At 38.4% G+C, this 19471-nt stretch overlaps 1 protein-coding gene across 1 annotated transcript; it reads right to left on the bottom strand.

The window, feature by feature from the left end:
- Positions 1-9619: 9619 nt before the first annotated feature.
- On the bottom strand, positions 9620-17539 carry mfap5 (microfibril associated protein 5). The gene is made up of 7 exons (XM_041267651.1): positions 17506-17539; positions 16044-16119; positions 14855-14896; positions 12828-12881; positions 12042-12129; positions 10994-11067; positions 9620-10454 (listed from the first exon to the last, which is right to left on the bottom strand). Exons 2-7 carry the CDS (start codon positions 16087-16089, stop codon positions 10357-10359), a joined length of 402 nt encoding a protein of 133 aa, XP_041123585.1. The 5' UTR covers positions 16090-16119; positions 17506-17539; the 3' UTR covers positions 9620-10356.
- Between the last annotated feature and the right edge of the window lie 1932 nt (positions 17540-19471).

Raw genomic sequence — 19471 nt, 5'->3', positions numbered from 1 at the left:
GAAAGGGTACAAAATAATATCCAAGTGTTTGGATATCCCAGTGAGCACAGTTGGATCAATAATCAGGAAGTGGAAGCTGCATCACACCACCCAGGCACTGGCAAGAAAAGGCCGTCCCTCAAAACTCAGTGCTCAAACAAGGAGGAGACTTGTGAGAGAAGCCACAGAGAGGCCAACAATCACTTTGAAGGAGCTACAGAGTTCAGTGGCTGGGAGTGGAGTAATGGTGCACCAGTCAACCATATCAAGAGCTCTGCATAACAATGGCCAGAAAGAGTACACCGAACTGCAAACGCAAGTCAAACAGGAAGTTAGAAAGGCCAAGAGAGAAATACAAATGATCATTGCTAAGGGGGCTAAAACCAATTCCAAAATTTTTACATTTTGTAAATATTAAAATATTGTAAAATATTACAACAGCAAGAGAACATTCAAAGAGGAGGTTAAATGTCTAAGAGATACAAATGGCAAAATCGTAGATGAAGAAAAAAAAATAGCAAATATATTAAATGATTACTTTTCACAAGTTTTTACAAAAGAGGATATGGACAATATGCCCCACATGTCATCCAGTTCCTATCCAGTTTTAAATAACTTTAGCATAACCAAGGCAGAAGTGTTAAAGGGACTAGGAGTTCTTAAAATGAACAAATCCCCTGGGCCAGATGAGATCCTCCCATTAAGTACTCAAAGAAATGAAAGAAGTTATTTACAAACCGCTAACCAAGACCATGCAGCAGTCTTTTGACACGGGTGGTACCGACAGACTGGAAAATTGCAAACTTAATACCGATCCACAAAAAGGGAAACAAAACTGAACCAGGTAACTACAGACCAGTAAGCCTGACTTCTAATATATGCAAACTTATGGAAACTATAATAAGATCCAAAATGGAAAATTACCTATATGGTAACAGGGTCCTGGGAGACAGTCAACATGGTTTTAGGAAAGGGAGATCATGTCTAACTAACTTGCTTGATTTTTTTTTGAGGATGCAACATCAATAATGGATAATTGCAAAGCATATGGCATGGTTTATTTAGATTTCCAGAAAGCTTTTGACAAAGTCTCGCATGTCATATGCAGACAGGCTAAAATAATTTAATCTGTTCAGTTTGAACAAAGAAGACTATGCGGCGACCTAACTCAAGCATTCAAAATTCTAAAAGGTATTGACAATGTCGACCCAAGGGACTTTTTCGACCTGAATAAAGAAACAAGGACCAGGGGTTACAAATGGAGATTAGACAAAGGGGTATTCAGAACAGAAAATAGGAGGCACTTTTTTACACAGAGAATCGTTAGGGTCTGGAATCAACTCCCCAGTAATGTTGTTGAAGCTGACACCCTGGGATCCTTCAAGAAGCTGCTTGATGAGATTCTGGGATGAATAAGCTACTAACAACCAAAAGAGCAAGATGGCCGAACGGCCTCCTCTCGTTTGTAAACTTTCTTATGTTCTTATGTATGGGAGGGTGGTAAGAAAGAAGCCATTACTCAAAAAGTACCATCTGAAAGCACGTCTGGAGTTTGTCAGAAAGCATGAGAGTGACCCAGCTGCGATGTGGGAAAAGGTTTTGTGGTCAGATGAGACCAAGATAGATTTTTGGCCAAAACTCAAAGCGCTATGTGTGGCACAAACCTAACACTGCCCATGCCTCAAGACACACCATCCCTACAGTGAAGTATGGTGGTGGCAGCATCATGCTATGGGGATGCTTCTCATCAGCAGGTACTGGGCATCTTGTTACAGTTGAAGGAAGAATGGATGGAGCAAAATACAGGATAATACTTCAGTCCGCTAAAAAACTGAAGCTTGGGAGGAAATTCACCTTCAGCAGGACAATTATCCCAAGCACAAAGCCCATTGGAGTGGCTCAAGAACAAAAAGGTGAATGTCCTACAGATGCCCAAAGTCCTGATCTCAGTTCTATTGAGAATATGTGGCACTATTTGAAAATTGCAGTCCACAAGTGTCGTCCAACCAACCTGAACAACCTGGAGCAAATCTGCCAAGAAGAATGGGCCAAAATCACTCCGACACTGTGTGCAAAGCTGCTACATACTTACCCCAAAAGACTTAAAGCTGCTATTGCAGCGAAAGTTGGCTTTACCAAATATTAATGTGTGGGGGTTGAATACTTATACAAGCAAAATATTTCAGTTTTTTATTTTTCTTAAAAATATTACCCAACATAAAACCAATGTCACCTTACAATAATTGATTTTGAGTTTAAGTGTTTTAAAATAAAATAACGAACAGAACGAAATTTCAATGTACCATTTGTAGTTCAGTAATATGAGAGAATTGGTCAGGGATCTGAATACTTTTGCAAGGCACTGTATATATATATATATATATCCTGGTACTGACTGTTGATCTACTAAAAAACTTAAAAATAAAAAGAAATTAGAAGATATTGCATAGTCGGCAACCAGTTTGGGGTCATACAAGTACTAATATATTTGTGCACAGTTTTTGCAAAGGCTTTTTTGGGCACACAAGCCGTCATCTTACATATTATAGATTATAAAACGACAACTCGTTTGTCTAGAAAAAAACTGGTTTTCTGAATGAGGTGTCTAGAAAGACAAGTATTCCGATATTATCCTAATACTAAGTGGGTATTTGGTATCACGTTTTCGGAATACTGAACACGGACGGATTCATTCAGAGTACCCTGTTTACATGGCATGGAATAGCTATTCAAATTTCCCACTATTCCTTCTGCACAAGTTTTTGAATTGCTGGCAGAGACGAGTTTGCCAAACCTCGTCTCTGCCAGAATGTACACACATGCACGCCATCTTTTTAAATAACGGAACAAATATAAAACAATAAACAAAACACACAGTCGACATCTGTAAACAAATATAAAACAAGAAACAATTACAAAATAACACAGGGTCGGAGGGGGGGACCGCATTCTAAATTAAACACTGTACTAGTGTCTGAGCAGGCCACTGCAGTAAGCTGAATTCACTATCATGGCCGTGGAACCATTCCTGGACAATCCTAGCCTTGTGGCATGAGGCATTAATCTGCTGAAAAAATCCATTAGCAGATGGATACACTGCTCCCATGAAGGGATGCACCTGATTGGCAATGATGCTCAGGTATGCAAACATTGCTCCACTTTTATCAAGGGGCCCAATGTGTGCCATGAAAACACACCCCACACCATCACACCACCACCACCAGCCTGCAATGTTGACACATGACATGATGGATGCATGTACTCATGTGATTTTCTCCATAACCTAGTCCTCCCATCAGTGTGAAACAGCAGGAAACGGGATTCATCAGACCAGGCAATGTTTTTCCAAATCTCCAGTGTCCAGTGTTTTTGTTCCTTAGCCCACTGCAACCGCAGTTTCTTCTGTTTTGCTGAAAGAAGTGGAACTCTGTTAAGTTGTCGGCTGCCATACCCCATTCGTGTCAAAGTACGATGAGTTATGCGTTCTTTTATGGGTCTCTCGGCACCAATGGTTGTACTGGACTGTCAGTTGACTAACTGTAGCCTGCCTGATGCTCTGCACAATTCGTGTCAGCTTCCTTTGGCATCTTTCATCAATGAGCCGTTTTCGACCGCTGGCCTGTCGTTGGCTGGATGTTCTTTGGGTGGTGGACCATCCTTGATACACACGGGAAACTGATGAGCATAAAAAAACCCAGCAGCGTTGCAGTTCTTGACACACTCAAACCGGCGTGCCTGGCACCTACAACCATACCTCGTTCAAAGGCACTTAAATCTTTTGTCTTGCCCATTTACCCTCTGAATAGCACACATACACAATCCATGTCTCAGTTGTGTCAAGGCTTACAAATCCTTCTTTAACCTGTCTCCCCTTCATCTACACTGATTGAAGTGGATTTAACAGGTTACATCAATAAGGGATCAAAGCTTTCATCTGGATTCACCTCGTCAGTCTATTTCATGGAAAGAACAAGTGTTCCTAGTGTTTTGTACACTATATATATATATATACATACACACACACACACACACACACACACACACACACAACACACACACACACATATATATATATATATATATATATATATATATATATATATATATATATATATAAGTTAGCTATAAGGGTCAAGAGCTGGTCATGGAACCTAAACTCATAAATTATAGAGTGATGAAACTTCTGATAAGGGTCTGCAAGAGCTGGCCAATCAACTTAATTAAACATCCAATTGTACTATTAAGTTACTTAATATTTTCTACCAAATATAAAGGTCTATTTGAAACAGTACATAAAGTATTACTATGATTATTGTCCAAGAGTATATCATATTATTTCAATCAATACAGGGTAATTTAAATCATCCAATTCATGTCTATTAAGTCAGCACGTTCCTAACAGGATTCGAACTCTGCACCGGGCTCAGCTCGGGCTGGTTCTGCGAACACCACAACAGGCCTGTGCAGATCTGCTAAAAAAACATTTTCTAAAACACATTACAGTCATTACAATAATTTGTTGCAGTTTGACACATATTCAATGTGTATCACAATAACCTGCATAAACTTAAATCTTGTCAGCTGGGCTCCCATCTCTGTATTGTCATTTCCATCGTCAGTGGGCAAACACATTTTAACTGAATCTGGGTCCATGAAAGAATGCAAAAGTATCTAATGACTTATAGCACAAAAGGGATGTGCCAGAACCATCTGTGATAGCTGCATGTGGTAACATTGTACATACAAATAGTAAAGTGGTCCCATCTTTCCACCTATCTGGAGAGTTCATTAACAATGTGGTACCACTCTATGAAAGCCTCACACAATTGCAAATGCCCTTACTGCTACAGTACCAGTGCCACTTTTCTATAGGACCACTGCATTGCGACAGAAGATCAATTGGTAAGGCTAGTCATCTGCTGTGCAACATTACAACCCAATGCATCACAGTACTGTCGACATAGCAGAAATGTATGAATGTACTTGTTCTATTCTGTATTTTGAAATACGTTATTCCCCTGTTTTGAAAACAGTAGCAATGCAGCTATTTCATGTGAAATGTAAACAGCCAAATCTCTTGTGGATGTTTCATTCATAAATATAAAAACTCAAAGGTGGTCAACTTTCAATTAAACTACATATTTGAATCATTGCTTTTCCGATTAGTTCAGTGTTTCTGTGTTCCCTGGTGTAACATGCTGGGATGCAGCATTAAAAACATTCAGTAAGGAGCGATCAGTTCATTATATCTTATTAGTAGCTTGGAAACCCATTATTAATTAATTATTTAGCAGAAGCTTTTATCCAAAGCAATTTACAGAGACCAGAGTATAATCTACACAGGTAGAGACCAGGGTGTGAACTATACAGGTAGAGTCACTTCCGATAGGACCTCGGTTTAGCATCTGCTCTGAAGGATGGAGCACAAGGAGGTTAAGTGACTTGCTCAGGGTCAGACACAGGCAGTGGCTGAGTGGATATTACAACCAAGGGCTTTCTCATATGACGCCCTTTTCTTTAACCACTGGACTATCAAGCCTCCATTAAAGAAACACAAATGTACAATAATGTGTGCACCTTTTATATAGGAAAATGTCAGACCACTAAAATGATATAATGCATATTAGATATGATTTACTGTAATTGTGTTAGCTGCATGTATTTTAATTCAATAACGAAACTACCTTTTGGGGTGGGGAGTTATTTCAACGTTCTGATTTTCCTGAGATATGAAGACACACAGTAGTACGTCTAGTCTGAGAGCACTCTGCTGTATTAAATATGTGAGAGTGTGAAAGCAGTGCAGAGGGCAAAGCTACTGAGCTGGATTTTAACCCACTGCATCACTTTACAGCCGCAATGTTATTCTTTTTGTCTCGGATTACAGAATGTCTGGAAATTGTTCTTAGTTCAATGATGAGTTGAAGGGGAAAAATAACACAGTATAAAACACTGTGACACATAAGAAGTTATAATATATATATTTTGATAAAACCTGTACATTTTACAAAAGTAGAACTAGACATCTGAGCTTTCAAGCATTTTTAAGTTGTGAAATGTTGTACAATGAACAAGTTGTTTTCTTCTTTCAAAGAGTTTAAATTTAAAACAGGACTATTAATGCTTTGTAAGTATGCCCCTGCTTTTAGAACTGTTTCTGTGTCTCATTTCACAGAACGACTTTGCAAACCCTGCCTAGAGAATTGGCAGCAGTTCAAAGAAAGCTGGTATTTCTTTTCATCTGATTACACAAACTGACTGTGTCATTTGGGGCTCACCTTGTGATTATAGACAGTGTGATAAAGCAGGTATAACAATAACTTCTACAAAGCTTTGTTTTTCGGTAATTAAGAGAAAAAAGGGTTATTCCCCTGGATGAAGGAATGTTGTTCTTTGTGTGTCCTATATTGCTGGAATTAGTGGCAACCTGTTGTTCATGCTGCGCTTGTCTTCCAATGCTAAGGTGTGGCAAAGTGCCCCACCCCTGTGTGAATTTTATGTTGTATGTTGTGTGTTAATGTTGGTGTATAGTCATTGGTACATGGGATTTAAATGTGTCTGTGTAACACGAGTGTTTAAAATGTATATTTGTATTTAGGCATGAGGATTGTACAACACTTCACATGCAGGTAAAATGTAATAATATATGAGCACAGGGAATTGCAGTTTTATTAATTCACATATATTTGTACCGAGACTCCAATTGAATGACTGATTAGCAATTGAGTCTTGGTACAGCTGCATAAAAGTAGCATGTTTTTACTCACTCAGGGTTGTCTGTTCGGTGAGTGGAGAACGAGTGTGGAGAGGAGAAAGTAAAAATGAAAGTAAATAATTGTTTTGATTCACCGTGTTTGTTTGTCTGTTAGTCCACTGATTGTTTAAGTGTTAGTCCGTTTTGTTTCATCTCTTTATTTTGGCTAAAGTGCCGTGTCCTGTGTTTTGTTTGTCTTGCAACCTTTTATTTTCTGCTTGTTTAATTATTAAATGCTGAGCAGTAACAATCGCTCAGCTTCACCAAACTCCACCTCTCTGTTTATTTTGTGTTGGTTCCTGTTTCTGGTCTGATGTCACCCACTGCAGGCCGTCTTTGTGACATATGGCCAAACATCGCAGCACCTGGTCATGACGCCAAGTAAACTGTCCTTGGCTAAGTCCCACCTTACATCCTGTCAAAATGTGTCTTAATGTAGCTGGCGATGAACATAAAGGACACCATGGATCCTCTCCTACCCAAAGATTAAGGCTTTGTGGTGATGGAAGAACATCATATGATGACCTGATGAGGAAACTGATCCTGCTCTATTCCATTGTCTATAGATCTTGCCAGCCGATCTTGCGTTGTTTCCCATCTCGTCCATCCAACCTGCTTGGCCTGGGAAACTGCCTCTATGCACCTCATCTTCTCCTTCTGCTTTTGAACCTCATTGACTACCTTGCTTCCTCCGTTGAGCTCGGGCTGCTTTGTGCCAAGTAGGAGGATCTAAACTGAGACCAAGGCCTCCTCTTTCATACTGTACTTGCCCACTGATACGAAGGGCAGCCTTTGCATCTTCCACAGCTTCCTTTGCTGCCCAATTTCTTCCAGTTTTCAACGCAGGTGCTGCCTCCCTCACACATTCGTTGTGTGACTCTACATATGTCATTTCCAATTGGCACACTTAAACTCCTTGGTTAGAGCTGAGTCTAGCAGCTGCAGTATCCCTTTACAGTACAGTCCCACTCTGCTGAGGCAGCATGGAACTCCTAATCATTTCCTGACGTATGAACTGATTAACGCTTCCAGCTTCTCTGGTGTTGCCATGGAAACCACATACACAGTGAGTAGCCACAGAAGTCTTGGCAGTAGACCAAACTGAAAGCACCAGAGTTTAAGTTTGCTCAGTAAAGCACTGTTGTCTTTGTGCTTCAACCCTTGCACTGCTTGTTGTCTCACTTCTCCCACACAAACTGTCCTTTAAGTCCCCATCATACCATCTTCCAAGACTTTTCACAGGCTTCTCAGACACTATTGATATTGCCTCACCATTAATGTAGAACTTCATATCCACTACTTTACCTTACACTATAGAGATGCTTCTTGACTTAGTGGGCTTGAATTGCATTCGTGCCCATTCAATGATATTGATTAGTTTGCCCAATCACTGATTAGTGAAGGCTACTGTTGTAGTCATGATTGTCATGTCATCCATGTATGCTCCATTTGGTGGCAGTCACATTCCAGAAGCCAAGCGTTCTCCTCCCACTACCCATTTTGATGCCCTAATAATTACTTACACTGTACACTGTGGCTAATCAAGCCTGTAGTAAAACCTGGAAATGGGGAAAGCAGCTATGCAATAGAAGTCTTATTTTCATCCCTATATCCCATATTGTTATTGATACCATTTTGAAACTCTACACAGATGAAATGAGGCTCCTCAAGTGATCATCTTTAAGCAACAGTAACTACATCCTTAAAGAAATTGCCACTTTTAGTACTTGCCAGTCTCAATGGGCTTTCCCTAGTTAAAAGAAAATGAACAAATTAATTAAAAAAAAAACAACAACAAAAAAAACATTATCTGAAACGTGTATTCTTGGCTTTCGTAACTTGATTAGGTAAAATGTTTCACGTTCTTTTATGCAGTTTGCTGAAGGTATTGTTGCTGCACATCCATTCTATTCACTTACAGATACTGGGGCATAAGGTGGCATAATAAAACAGAACCAGATAACTATGAGAGTAAGGACAATCTAACAGTGAGGGCTGTGTACACCTGTGTAAGCTTGGTGCTCTAAACACCTGGTATGATGCACCATGCACAGATGACAACGCAAAGATCTGTGAAACAATATCAATTTAATCAATACGTAGGACTGGAGGATTCAAAGATTCATTCCAAAAGTCATTAAAATTATTAATATTAAATACTAACCACTCAGTTTATAGTTGATATTTTATATTAACTTACTGATCATTAAGGTAAGTTTAGGATTTAAGCTTTATAGGTCAATAAAAGCAAGCTAGAATCATGTATTCAAGTGTCTGCAGCTATTACACTAACAACAAATACATCTTAGCATCTGCATAGAGCCATACATATCTACTTTATTATTATCATGATAACATTTAATTGAAATGCATTCGTGCATGCTGTAATAGCATCATCAATCAATAAAATGAATCTGTTATTTTACAAAATAAGAAAGTAACCTGTTCATTTTAAGTGTTATTCATCTGCACAGAATGGGTGGAGCTGATTTCAAATATCACAAATTTAAATCTTCATTTCACGTTAGGTTTTCCTGCTCATCCATCATATTCTGAGAAACGCACCTGCCCAGTACATGCACTTGATAATGCAGCAGTGTAAGTGATCAGCAGGATATTGGTGTTCCAAGGGTCTGAAGCAGAAACAGCTCCTGGTTACCAACAGTGCTCACAGAATAGTCCATGAGCATTCATGAGGGCTGTGGTTATTTCACTCATAAGGATGGCTCTAGATGCATTCATTATTATTATTATTATTATTATTATTATTATTATTATTATTATTATTATTATACCTATGACCCACACCGTTTCAACATGTAGATAGAAAGCCATGACAAAATGAAACATGTTTAAACAGAAGGCATTTTATTATTTATACAAAAGAATACATTTCTTTTTAAAGATAATTCTACTTCAGCATTATAGAAAGCTGAGAATGGTAACTTTAAGTGCTTATCTTCCACAACTATAGCACTCAGTCTTAAGATATGTAAAAGTATCATCTATAACTATTAAACATTCAATAGTGCTGAATATAGAATACTAAAAGAAACTAAAATTCAATGACAAATGTTTAGACTGGACGCCTTATTTTAAAGATATTGAAAAGAAAACGTCTAGTTGAAAAGTTTGTCATCTTTTAGTATTTCAAGATATATGGGTGCTGCAAAACTTTTGGCTATAGATGTAGAAGCACAAATGAAAAATTAAGTAAAATGTGATTTTCTGAGGAGTCTATTAATGTATTCAGGTGTTAGTAGTGGCGAGAGCGCTCTGAACGGAGCGTATAGTCCTGGTGGTGCTCAGAAAATGTTGTCGTCACTAGATTCTGACTATATGAGACAAGTACGTCGACCAGATACACAAACATATGTTTGTTTTTAAATGTCCAAATGGCTGCTGTCCAAGTGATTGTTTTATTGTGATAAAATATATAGATAATATATAAACTGGTGTCCAAAATTGCTAAAGATAGATACTAAATTAATTACAAGAGTAATGTTTCAGTGTTCAATAAGGTGCTGAGAGTTTTAAATGCTGGAGAGCTCAGAGTATAGACTCTTTTAGGAAAACGTTTGCTTGGTCTCGTCCACTTTATCTGTCTTTTAAGCTGTTGATCTTCATGAGCGTTTCCAGTTCAGCAGCTCATGATGACGACAGGTCTTGGTTGACCTTTGAATTCTGCGTGGCCAGCCAGACTTCTCACGACACAATTCAGCTGTGACAGATAATACAATCACAGAATATACACTAGAATTAAGCTACACTTCCATCTGCACTATGAAACCAGTCTGTAAAACACAATGGCAGTGCCTTCCAGTTCAATATGTAGTTACAATCTAAAATTCAATCAGCAACCGGACTGACACCAGTAATACATTTTTTCATTTTATTTACAAATTAAATACCTGTTCTCATGTCTCACATTGGACGCTCATTAGTAACTCTGAATGTTGGAGAGCTTGAGTTCTGCCAGCCCGCAATCCTAACTAGGGCTGACACAGTCTTTATTTAAATCAATTTGATCTCAATTTGCTACAAATGGCAATGAACAAGTCTAATTTCAATTTGCTTTTAGATTAATTCCAGTGGCAGATGGAAACGCAGTATTATATTTCAAATCTGAGACTGGGTAATCCTTTGCATGTTATCTAAGGCTGTTCTGAAAATAAAGAAACCCCTTACTGCAATAATAAAAAAGTATAATGATGGGGTGCATGGTTCTTCCTAAGAAAGGATCCCTGCCATGTCTCTCACCTTTCATAATCTCCTCCTGCAGACAGACAATCCGAATGCAGATCTCTTTGTTCACCACGTACACACGTCGCAGGCTGAGACACAGAGAAAGGCATTTGTATTTACACATAAGTATGTGCCACATAGAGCAGGTATATTCTTGAATTATGGAGAACCTTGAAGAGTAAGTAGCTTCAAACATCATTGCAGTTGTGTTTTAATATCCTGCTTTCTATTTTGTTGTGCTTGCAATGGGTCTTGCTTCCATTACTTCAGTGTTGTTATCATTTTTATTACTTTCTTTACCTGGCTTGTAGCTTGTTCTCATTGCATTCAAATGATGTGACAACGTGACCTTTTTACCTACCTCTTTCAGTCCCATCAACCCTCATTGTCAAGCAGAGTTGGTGGGGTTAGCAAGGTTGAAAAGTCAGATCATCACATGATTTGAATGGAATGGAATGAGAAAGGCTGTTCAGTCCCGGCACATAGGATTCTCCAAACTTAGCAGATTTAGAGAAAAAAAAAACTAAAAATGGGAGCAAGAATGATTGCAAACAGCATAAAATAGTCAAGAAAAAATTAAAAAATGAAGTAAATGCTATTTAAAATCGACCAAACCCAGGTATCACTCTAACTTCTACAGAAATAGCTTGGAAATTTATAACAATGAGCAGCACTAAATCATTCTGGACAGAGTTGGTAGACGGGTGGGTTTCAATTAGTCAAGCTAGTTCAAGAGACTTGAAGAGCTGGTTATCCTGGTTAAAGAATATACCAAGGTCATTTAACTCAGCGCTTCGTGGAAGAATGACATATCACCCAGGCTGGAAATCCTCTTAATTGCATCAACCTATTTTTGAGGGTTTCCCTGGAATAAGTGGTTTATACAAACCAAGGGCTTCCCTGATGTTGTGTCTTATACTGAAAAGAAAAGTAAAACAATTGAAATATTAATATTCATTTACTGGTCTGCTGATTTGGACGCCAACAAATACTGGTTTCAGTTCCAGGTTTTACTGATCCCCAGCTCGCAGCAGTCACTAGAGGTTTCTGCAGGGAAGCTTACCTGTAGAAGCAGAGTGAATGGAGGCACTGTTTCATGGGGTGATGGATGGAGTACATCCTGGTGCAGGGATACTGTTCCTCTCGACAATCTGAGGCAGAGATAAAGAAAGGGAAAGTGGCAGGATGCTTAGGATAAGGGTTGGAGGTAATTTACAATCAAGTTAGATGAGATCAAAACCAAATAAATTATTCTTTACTAACTCTTTAAACCTGAGAGAACTTGACATTCTAAAGCCACTTTCACACTGGTACTCCTACCTGGGTCCCGACCCGGGTTCTGGAGAGACAAAATGCATGACGGCTGTTTGTAAGTGGACAAAATAACAAACAGCCACACTTTCACAAGGAACATTTCTGTTAATTCTGTTTAGCCATATTTTTGTTGATTAAGACACATCATGAGCCAGATTGCAGCAGGAATGAAGAAACATTTGCTCTTGTCAACATCTGAGCTGATGATTCAATCCAGAGAAGCTTGGATGGCAGCGTCAGTAACAAACTGATCCTGGAGCATTGATAGGCGTATTGTGTCCTTGCATGTGTCACCCAGATCAAAACAATGTGAAATCACATAGCCGACCCGCATGATATCAGGTCCTGATCCAGGTAGGTAATGACCCTAGTAGAGCATGCCAGTGTGAAAGGGGCTTTAGTATTGTGGTATTAAGGTTTCTTCAATAACCTGGATTCCTGTCCTGGATCATGCTGTCCTGTACTGAACTGCACTGTCACACTAAACTGGTTGTGCTGCTTCCATACCAACACTGCAACAAAAACAAAGCTGTACCTGGTGTCAGCGAATCATCGGTGGTGTCTGTTGGATATGGTCCTGCGTTTAGATCTAAAGAAAGGTTAGATATACATTTGTTGATTAATTATTTAACTTCATTTGACATACTCACACCAGATTAAAATATTATATATATTATTATATATATACTATATAATATATTATATATATATATATATATATATATATATATATATATACACACAGTGCCTTGCAAAAGAATTCAGACCCCTGACCAATTTTCTCATATTACTGAATTACAAATGGTACATTGAAATTTCGTTCTGTTCAATAGTTTATTTTAAAACACTTAAACTCAAAATCAATTATTGTAAGGTGACATTTGTTTTATGCTGGGAAATATTTTTTAAGAAAAATAGAAAACTGAAATATCTTGCTTGCATAAGTATTCAGCCCCCATACACTAATATTTGGTAGAGCCACCTTTCGCTGCAATAACAGCTTTAAGTCTTTTGGGGTAAGTATGTACCAGCTTTGCACACAGTGTCAGAGTGATTTTGGCCCATTCTTCTTGGCAGATTTGCTCCAGGTTGTTCAGGTTGGTTGGATGACGCTTGTGGACCGCAATTTTCAAATAGTGCCACAGATTCTCAATGGGATTGAGATCAGGACTTTGACTGGGCCACTGTAGGACATTCACCTTTTTGTTCTTGAGCCACTCAAATGTTGCTTTGGCCTTGTTCTTGGGATAATTGTCCTGCTGAAAGGTGAATTTCCTCCCAAGCTTCAGTTTTTTAGCGGACTGAAGCAGATTCTCTTGCAGTATTTTCCTGTATTTTGCTCCATCCATTCTTTCCTTCAATTGTAACAAGATGCCCAGTCCCTGCTGATGAGAAGCATCCCCACAGCATGATGCTGCCACCACCATACTTCACTGTAGGGATGGTGTGTCTTGAGGCATGGGCAGTGTTAGGTTTGCGCCACACATAGCGCTTTGAGTTTTGGCCAAAAAGCTCTATCTTGGTCTCATCTGACCACAAAACCTTTTCCCACATCGCAGTTGGGTCACTCTCATGCTTTCTGGCAAACTCCAGACGTGCTTTCAGATGGTACTTTTTGAGTAACGGCTTCTTTCTTGCCACCCTCCCATACATGCCAGTGTTATGCAGAGCTCTTGATATGGTTGACTGTGCACCATTACTCCACTCCCAGCCACTGAACTCTGTAGCTCCTTCAAAGTGATTGTTGGCCTCTCTGTGGCTTCTCTCACAAGTCTCCTTGTTTGAGCGCTGAGTTTTGAGGGACGGCCTTTTCTTGGCAGTGCCTGGGTGGTGTGATGCAGCTTCCACTTCCTGATTATTGATCCAACTGTGCTCACTGGGATATCCAAACACTTGGATATTATTTTGTACCCTTTCCCTAATCTATGCATTTGTATTACTTTATCTCTAACTTCTGTAGAATGCTCTTTGGTCTTCATTTTCCTTCAGATTCACAGCCTTACCAATGATCCTTCAACAGTGGGGTTTTTATCCAGAAAATGTGACAGCAACTTTAATGGTTCACAGGTGGAGGCCAATGGTAAGGTAATTGTGTCCTTGTTAGGGCAATTTCTTTCATCGGTGCAAACTGGGAGCTTCCACAGCACAGGGGTTGAATACTTATGCAAGCAAGATATTTCAGTTTTTTATTTTTCTTAAAAATATCTCCCAACATAAAACCAATGTCACTTTACAATAATTGATTTTAAGTTTAAGTGTTTAAGAATAAAATATCAAACAGAACAAAATTTCAATGTACCATTTGTAATTCGATAATATGCAAGGCACTGTATATATATATATATATATATATATATATATATATATATATATATATATATATGTGTGTGTGTGTGTGTGTGTGTGTGTGTGTGTGTGTCCATTTATATATATATATATATATATATATATATATATATATATATATATATATATATATATATATATATATATATTTTTCTCATAATGATTATTGTTTGGGTTAACATGAATGTCCATTGTTTTAAATAAAAACGGAGTTACCTATATCAATATCTTGACTGTAGACAGCTCCTAGTATAAAAACTGAAGAAACAGAAGACATGTGTTATACGCAGGATTATCAGGTAGGGTTGTAATGATTCATAAAATAAAATCCTAGCATTCAGTCCTAGCTAGTTTGCTATATTTCTGCCTAAATATTTAGAGTTTGTCATGGGTTGGCTCTGTGTGATTAAGCATCTGGCTTCTAACCCACTTCTTTTGGAGATTGTTGGATTGTCACACTTTTCAGTTCTCTTTCTGCACTGAGCACCCCCTTATGCAAGTTTACCACAGCATTTTTGCCATGTTTTAACATGCTTTTCCCATGGTAAATAGTATTTTCCACAGTTTACTCTGGTTTACCCTGTTTATTAATATGCTTACCTTTTTGTTCTTCACAATGCTTACCTATGCTTTACCATGCTTTCACTATGCTTTATTACAGTTAGCAAAGCTATTACTATGGGACACTTTTGTAAGTGTTGGTTTACCATGTTTTATATTTTTAATTTGCTTTACTGTAACTATCTGTGCTTTACAGTGCTCACCTATGCTTTATTATATTTAGCTATGCTTTCACTATTGAAATCTTTTATAAGGGTCACTCAGGTGGTCTAGGGCTGTAGGTGTTCACTGCGTTATTGGATCCCTTCGCCCCAACCATCCCCCCCATTCGAGACACTCTCATTCTGGTACACTGAAACTGCAACTCAAGCATTCTTGGGAATCTGGATTACGGCCAGAGATTCTCACTTTATTTTCATTTTAGATTAAACTTCTTGATCTGAATTCAAATCTATTGGTCTCTATCTATTTTGGCTTATTAGCTTCATTTTTAATAAATCTTTAAACCTATTATTGTCTGTGTATGTGATAATTGACCTATACAAATGTATCAGGGATAATCTCTCTGAGGGAATTAAAGCCTATAATGTCAAATACTATTAAGAGAGAAGCTGTCAGATCTCTGCACACTAAAGGACGCAGTTTGTACAAGGCAAATGACACAGTCAATCATGTAAATTAACCATTTGATCCCCACTGAACCCAGAATATAATTCTGTATTCATTTTTGTAAAATCACACCTAATTATATTACACTGAATATCTTATTCCTGTCTTCCTAGCCTAGATTACTTAAAGGAATTGAGCCTGTCTGATTTTCTTAAACTACTAAAGTAATAATGACCTTGCAGTCCACAGAGAAGCATCGCGATTGGTAGACGACCCATCATCCAAAGAGATTGGAAGATGTAGTTTTGAATCTGAAACACAAAATAGCGAATTGAATCAATAAAAACAGTTGTCTAATATATGCTTTCTGAGATGTGACTAGATCAAAATCTAGTACTAACCAGACCTAGTCACCTGTAGCTACAAAAGCTACAATTGCATCTACACCATGAAACCATTGAGTACATCTCAATCTCTTCTTGTTCCAATATCAAACTGGAGCTGCCAGCAACTCCATCTGCAGTATATTACAGAATCGGCAACTGAACATTACGCAAAAGTCAAAGACCACCTGTATGTATCACAAGCTTGTATAAACACTGTTTAAAAATGTCTTCACCAACCTCAACCAATATTTTCTTGACCGTAGCAGTATATATTATATAATGTTTAGCCTACATATATTATTTTCTCTGGTCCTCATCCTTCTTTTTGATCACTCATTAGGTAACTTTGATCAAATAGCTAGAATCTTATTTATCTTTCGATCCAATCCATTACGTCTACACTGTGCATAAGAGTTTGCTTCCTCCTCCCCAGCCTCCCCCTGCTTTTTTGGCTTCATCTAATGGTGAAGGCAGTTAATCCAAGAGGTACCAATCATGTCTGACCCAGCATTGCTTTACTAACCATTCTATTGTTCATATTTCTGAAAAATCAAGCAGGTCACAATCAAAGAAGAAGAGAGTCACCCGACCTGACTGTGCTCCATGGTCAATCTTACTGAGATCTGACCACAATCTCAGACACCCTGCCGCTAAGTTTCATCTTAGCACTGACCTCTTTTTTAGGCTTGGTTCTTTCTGTTAAACAGACAGCATTGTATGAAGATTAACAGCATTACCTCACACAAGTTTTCCCAAAAGGGCGGTGTTCCTAAAACAGCTGGATTGCTTGTGATCTCAGTTAGCAAAAATGAAAAGCTCTTAGGCATTGCTGAAGTATTACACAGATCAAATGCATCAAAATATGTTTCTCAAAGTGTCTCTTTGACTTGTGTCCCCGGCTTCTCTTTCACATCTCTTTCTCATTGTCTCATGACCACACTGTCACAGTTTACCTTTAGATGTGGCTAAAAGTTACACATGTCGCTAATTATGCTAAAAGAGCTTTCAGCAAAACTCCACTCCCTTTTGCTGGTTAAACCAGAATGATGGATAAAGTTTAGCTATGTATGAATGCTGTTCACGACATGTTAGTATATGAGTAAAATAGCTAAAGATCAATACCTGAGAAAGCCCTGTTTAACAAATTATATCTATATAGTTTATGAACTCCATCTTTAAAATAGGCTTAGATTTAAAAAAAAAAAAAAAAAATAACCTTTTCTACGAATATGGCCCAAAACATATGTACTAATTTTGTTTTTAAAATGACATTGACATTAACGAAAGAATATGAATGAAAGTTAAACTCACTTTGCTCTTTCTCTCTGTCTTTGTCTTGTCTTGTCTCTCTCCCGACTGTAATGGTCCTCTCTCTCTCTCTCTCTCTCTCTCTCTCTCTCTCTCTCTCTCTCTCTCTCTCTCTCTCTCTCGCTCTCTCTCTCTCTCTCTCTCTCTCTCTCTCAGCTTGGACCAAAACAACAGTTTAGATAATTGAAGCAATATGTGGAAAATACCCCTGATTTGTTCCAAGACTCAACCGACATTGTTTCTACATCTGAAACAAACATAGCTCAGACTGGCACTTACTGATTTAAATTGTTCTAAAGGGATATGTGACCATTTTTACCGCCTACATATAGTTCCTTTAGGGGCGTTGGTGGGTTGATCAATGACATTTTAACAGCATTCCCTCATACAAGTGAGGACATGAATACATGGTTGCACATTAAGCACCCTTCACTGTGGTCTTTGGAGTGTTTGATGATGGTGGGTCCTGCAGAAATCACAGATGGACACAGCTGCAATAGTTCTCATCACAATAAGTCAAATGACTTAAATGAGGCATACTAAAATCAATAGATATTGGTTGCTCTAGCCTGCATACAACATTTTAAAAAATGACTGCAAACAAAATAAACTGGAAGTAAACAAGTCCCTTGAGTCAAGAAATGAAAACACAAGTGATGCTGCTGGCAGTAGAATGAAATTATCTATCAGACCACCTGCACCTGTGTCAAGACCACTTCTCAACATGTCAGAGTATGTGTCTTTCTGACCTTCCAGTTTCACCAGCATCTTTGCCTCCTGAATCATCTAAATGTTTCTCAGAGAGCGGAGAATTGTACTCATTCTGTTTGTCTCTGGGTATCCGACATGTCATGGGTGACTGAAAATTGAGAAATGACACGATTCAATCAAGCTGCCATTCTGGCATTCCAGTTTGAATGGCAACATTGTCTAAATGTACATAAAAACAAGGAATATTAAACCACAGGAATGTTTAATCACAACTGATAGAAACCCTGTAGAATGTATTGCTTATAGTCCACATAACCAAGGGCAAGTATTTACCCGAACAAAACTAACAACAGCGTTTTTATAATATCATATTGCACTTCTGAAGATTTATACAGTAATACATTGTAAGGATGCATCTATCTATCTATCTATCTATCTATCTATCTATCTATCGATCTATCTATCGATTTATATCCCTCTATCTGTCGATCTATCATAAACCTGTATACTTCAGCCACATAATTCAACCGTATGAGCACATTTTCCATCAGCGCATAACATGTGACATATTGAGAGATATTTAGCCAGGCCCCTGGGGTTAAACCCTTACTTTTCAACACAATGACACCAGGGAATACATAAAAACATCTAACTTAAACAGCACAGTTCTCAAGAATTTAGTTCTCTTTCAATTTGAAGACGACCATCACTACATTAGGTATGGGATATTCCTGCCCTTCAGTTAGGTATTGCTGAGCTCTCTGTACCAGAGCTGCTGAAAGGCCCCTTCCTGTGATGACACACTCAGTCCCACCAACCGAGGGAATAAAACTGTCACTCACAGGAAGATCCTCCTCTTTTTCCCTCTCAAGATGGTACGGTAAGACCTCTGTATTGAGAAGAAAAAAAAAATGATAGAAAACAGCTTCTTGAGTTGATTAGTGTCGGTCGTATTTCCCTTACATTCATGCTGAAAGCCAGCTTGCCACTTTCCTGGAATCAACGACTTAAAAAGACTGAGTTCTTTTTTGCCTTTCTGTTTTTCAGAAGCCTCACTGCTTGCGTGATAGGCCGCTCTTTATATCTGTCTGTTGTATGTGAGTGACTGCCTGTGCAATCATCCATGAATGATTGTCTATTCTTCCTGAGAGTAGACCTGTCTCGGGGCTTAGTATAAGTGGCACATGGTGCCCAGTGCCTCAGTGGTAGTGCACAAAAGCACTGCATGGTACACAGCGCACTTACTGCCCTCACTACT

The sequence above is a fragment of the Polyodon spathula genome, chromosome 13 (genome assembly GCF_017654505.1).
Source record: "Polyodon spathula isolate WHYD16114869_AA chromosome 13, ASM1765450v1, whole genome shotgun sequence".
NCBI lineage: Eukaryota > Metazoa > Chordata > Actinopteri > Acipenseriformes > Polyodontidae > Polyodon > Polyodon spathula.
This window is presented reverse-complemented; position numbering and strand designations above follow the sequence as displayed.